At 45.8% G+C, this 3,916-nt stretch overlaps 1 protein-coding gene across 1 annotated transcript; it reads right to left on the bottom strand.

Moving 5' to 3' along the window:
* Positions 1-2,377: 2,377 nt before the first annotated feature.
* Positions 2,378-3,686, bottom strand: LOC120226598 (mitochondrial fission regulator 2-like). The gene is made up of 2 exons (XM_039224770.1): positions 3,519-3,686; positions 2,378-3,411 (listed from the first exon to the last, which is right to left on the bottom strand). Exons 1-2 carry the CDS (start codon positions 3,684-3,686, stop codon positions 2,500-2,502), a joined length of 1,080 nt encoding a protein of 359 aa, XP_039080701.1. The 3' UTR covers positions 2,378-2,499.
* Between the last annotated feature and the right edge of the window lie 230 nt (positions 3,687-3,916).

The raw sequence follows: 3,916 nt of genomic DNA, 5'->3' as shown, positions 1-3,916 counted from the left end.
TGGAAGTTCTCTGAATATCATCACTGAGATTTTTATGAAGGCTTCATTACCCGGCATCATTGAGTAAATCATTGGCCATTTGTAGTTGATTCAACCTCCAGCCCCTCTCTTCTCGCTGTAGGTCAGGAGATGGGGCTGAAAGCTCCAACCCTGTAGTCACAAGATTGGTTCCCATGGGCAATCAGCCCTCATCCTGTTGTCATCTAGGGGATTTCCGAAAGTCACCTTATAGACAGAAACTCAGACATAGTTGAAGAGGCTTTTTATGAATAACTAAAGACATTTTCACTGATTCAGGAGCTATTTGAGGACAAAAGACCAAATATTATGACAAAAGATGTTTCCATTGCTCTAATAACTTAGGAAATTACAGGATTTGGGAAGCTGTGAGCCAAGAATGGTGGTTAAAGACCAAAATATATTTTTTATTATATCGCATTATCACTCCTCTCTACCAGAGATGACACAAGTTAATCATTAGAGACAACTCTAGACCTTTATCAGCCCAGAGTCTGCACATGCTATTGTAGCAACATGGATGGAACTTGAGGGTGTTATGCTGAGCAAAATAAGTCAGGCAGAGAAGGACAGATACCATATGTTTGCACGTAGAGGTGAATTAGGAGGAACTTAATGGAGGACCATGGGGGAGAAGAAGGGGAAAAATAGTTGGGGAGAGGGAGGGAGGCAAACCATGAGAGACTCTTGAATGTTGAGAACAAACTGAGGGCTAATGGGAGTGGGGAAGAAGGGAAGGGGGATGATGGGCATGGAGGAGGGCACTTGGGTGTTATATGGAAACCAACTTGACAATAAACTACTTGAGAAAAAAAAAGAAGGAAAGAAAATGACACTTACAGTAAAGTATTTGTCACATCTAATTATAACCATAATCATTATTGGGCTGGCTTTGTCGTAATTAGGTATAAATGCGAGTAATTCACATAAGATCTAGTGATCACTATATTTTTATGAGGTTAAATCTGATTTTTAGTTTTATGTCTTCTTACTCTGTCAGTTTGTTATCATCTATCATCCTAACAATAGTTCTTCATTATCACAGGGACACAGCAAAGAGCATCATTTACTACTAGAATTCCCTTGCTTCGTGTTCCTTACTCCCACAACTGCCTCCTCTTCTGTGCCCTTTCTCCACACTTGGTGTGGTAGGTGGCCTTTGAAGAGACCCTCAAGGATCTTCAACTTCTGGCATTCACATCCTTGTGAATCCTCTCCCAGTGAGTGTGGGCTGGGCCTAGTAACTTGTTCCTAATGGATAAAATATCAAAAGGGAAGCTATGTCACTTTCACAATTAGGCTTCTATCTTGCCAGCACTACCTCTCTTGCTAGCACTTTCTCTTGCCTTCTTGTGTGCTTATTTGGTTGGATGACACCAGTGCCATGCTCTGAAATGTTCTTCAGAGAAAGCCAATGACAGAGAGCCAAGGGAAGCATTCAGCCAGCAGCCAAGGAGAAATCAAGGGCTCAGTCCAACAGTCAGGGAGGAACCAAATTCTGTCAACAATCATGACAGTGAGCTTGAAAGGGATTCTTCCCAGCCAAGCCTGGAAATGCCTGCACCCTGGCTGACACCTTGATTGCATGATTGTGAAAGAAACTGAAGTAGAGATCACAATGTGGCGCTGGCTTCATCCGAGTAGCTAACATCTGCCCTGCCTACCTCACTTAAGATACTATTTGTAAAAGCACTTTTGTTAATTTCTAAAGAGTTGTATAAATCATATGAAAACAGATAAAGATGCAATCACCTGTCCTGGAGAATTACAGACAAGGTATAAACAGCCTAAGGGAGAACTCAGCTTGGAGTTAATGAATTTGTGAACAAAACAAAGTTGTGCAAGTCACAAACCCAGTGGCGCATATCATCTGTAAATACAGGGTCACATTTAAAGAAGCCCTCTCAAGTAGCCAAACATAATTGTTTTAGCCAAAGATAATTAGTAAGAGATTACATTCTTTATTCTAAATGCTGAGGAACATTAACAGGATGCAATGCATAACCTGCATGGACTCTTCTCAGCTCCCTCCAGTCTGCAATTTCTTGCATCCTGAGAAAGTTCCAGAACTTCCCACATACTTAATTTTCACACACTTTGTTGAGGCATAGTTCTGAATAGCTTTTATTTTCCCTCTCCCAATGCACCTGTTTCCTTTCCCAACAAGAATTCTTTTTCTTTTTCTTTTTTCCTTTTTTTTTTTTTTTTGGTTCATTTGTTTTGTTTTGATGGGAAAGGAAGCAGAAAAGAGAAAGAAAACTGATTTTATGGTGCAACTGGCACAACTCTTTTTTTCCAAATCAAGTGTTTTATTAAAAAAAATACTTCACAGTAAGGTAAAAGCTAAAAGGAGCATTTATAAGTTAACAGAAATAACAAATGTTGGCGGTACCAGCAAATAACTGTACGGCCCATTCTGCACAAGAACTTCGAGAGAGCTTGAGGGCAAAGATATACCATGGACAATATACTTTTGAAAACTTAAAAAATTAACTTTACATAATTATAGCTCAGTCTCAAAGTTTCTGGACTAGAAAATGGAGAAGACTCCCCAGACCTATTTTCTTTCTCAAAGGAATCATCTTCTTGGAATGCAAATTTCTGCTTAAGTGCATGGGATATTAAAGACACTGGATCCCGGTGTGAATCTTGTCTTTTCCTCCTACGAATGGGTCTCCCAGCAGGTGACCGTTCAACAGCACGGCGCTTAACCTTGTTCATGTCCTTCAGAACGTCCAACGTGTTCGGAACATCTTTATTTTCCTGGTTTTTCAAACGATGTCTGTCATTAGTCTTACTATCACCTGAGGCCTGTCTTTTCATTTCACTTGCTGAGTTATCTGAGTTACACGTATTATTAGTTTCTGGTCGTGTGAGTGAACACGGACGCTGAGGAGAAGAAAGCTGAGGGGGCACAGGAGGAGGAGAAGCAGGAGGAGGGAAAAACAGTGAACTTGAAAATGGATCTGGACTGACACTCAGTTCAGCAGTTTCCGGTGACAGTCTTTGTCCCAAACTGCTAGGTTCATCGTTCAAATCAAAGAAGCCGACGTTTGCCCGGTTTTTCAGTTCCTGCGTTTTCACAATAGCAGCGATCTGCGTGCGAAAAAGCCCCAGCCCGACCCCTATGTCTACCGCAGCCGAGACCGCGCGGAGGCAGAAGAGCTGATGAAGAGAGGGAGCTTCCAGTACGAGGGCACCTACAAGTGGGTGAACCCCCGCAAGCTCCGAGCCCCGGCCCCCAGGTGCCCGCCCCACCCCCCGTGCCCCTGTCTCTTGGTGCCTCCCACTGGCCGGCCAACCCGAGCCCACATCGGGAGGGCTTTGGACCAAAAGCCTCACATTCCTGGCCGCTGGCAACTTGCCCGCTCGGTGCCGCCTGCCACCCTGGGCCTAGCGACATTCCGCAATCACCGCGCACTTGAGACTCGCGCCATGACCATCCCTGGCTGCCACAGCCCCTTCCTGAGCCAGCTCCTTCCGCAGGGGCAAGCCCAGACGGGGAAGTGGCGTGGCTTTTCCTCGGTCTGGGGCTGCTCCTGCCTCCCACCGGGACAGGAGGAAGGGATGGGGGGGGGGCACTCCACACTCCGCCAGCTCTGAGCGAGCTCCTCACAGCTGGGGGGAAGGGGCCAAGCGCTTTCCCATCCCTCAATGCCGCTTGACATTCCTGGTCACCCGCTGGAAGGGACCTCCGTGCCGCCCAGCCGTCCCCTGTGTCGTGGGTCCCCCCCCCCCCCGCGAATGTCCCTCCACCCCACCCTGCCCCTACAACTCCGCACTCCGTGGCTCACGCACCCACGAAGGGCAGAAAGAGCAAGGGGCACATACCGTCTCAGCCCCTGCCAGTAAATCCACAAATAGAGCAAAAATCAATCAATCAATCAATCAATCAAAC

This window comes from Hyaena hyaena, unplaced genomic scaffold (genome assembly GCF_003009895.1).
Source record: "Hyaena hyaena isolate Hyena2069 unplaced genomic scaffold, ASM300989v1 scaffold_1769, whole genome shotgun sequence".
Classification (NCBI taxonomy): Eukaryota; Metazoa; Chordata; class Mammalia; order Carnivora; family Hyaenidae; genus Hyaena; species Hyaena hyaena.
This window is presented reverse-complemented; position numbering and strand designations above follow the sequence as displayed.

Bases quoted from the DNA above. Each gene is read 5' to 3' on its own strand.
- LOC120226598 (XM_039224770.1), bottom strand. From the start codon at position 3,686: ATGTCAAGCGGCATTGAGGGATGGGAAAGCGCTTGGCCCCTTCCCCCC. The intron at 3,412-3,518 runs GTCTGGGCTTGC...GAATGTCGCTAG, and splicing joins AAAAGCCACGCCACTTCCCC to GCCCAGGGTGGCAGGCGGCA.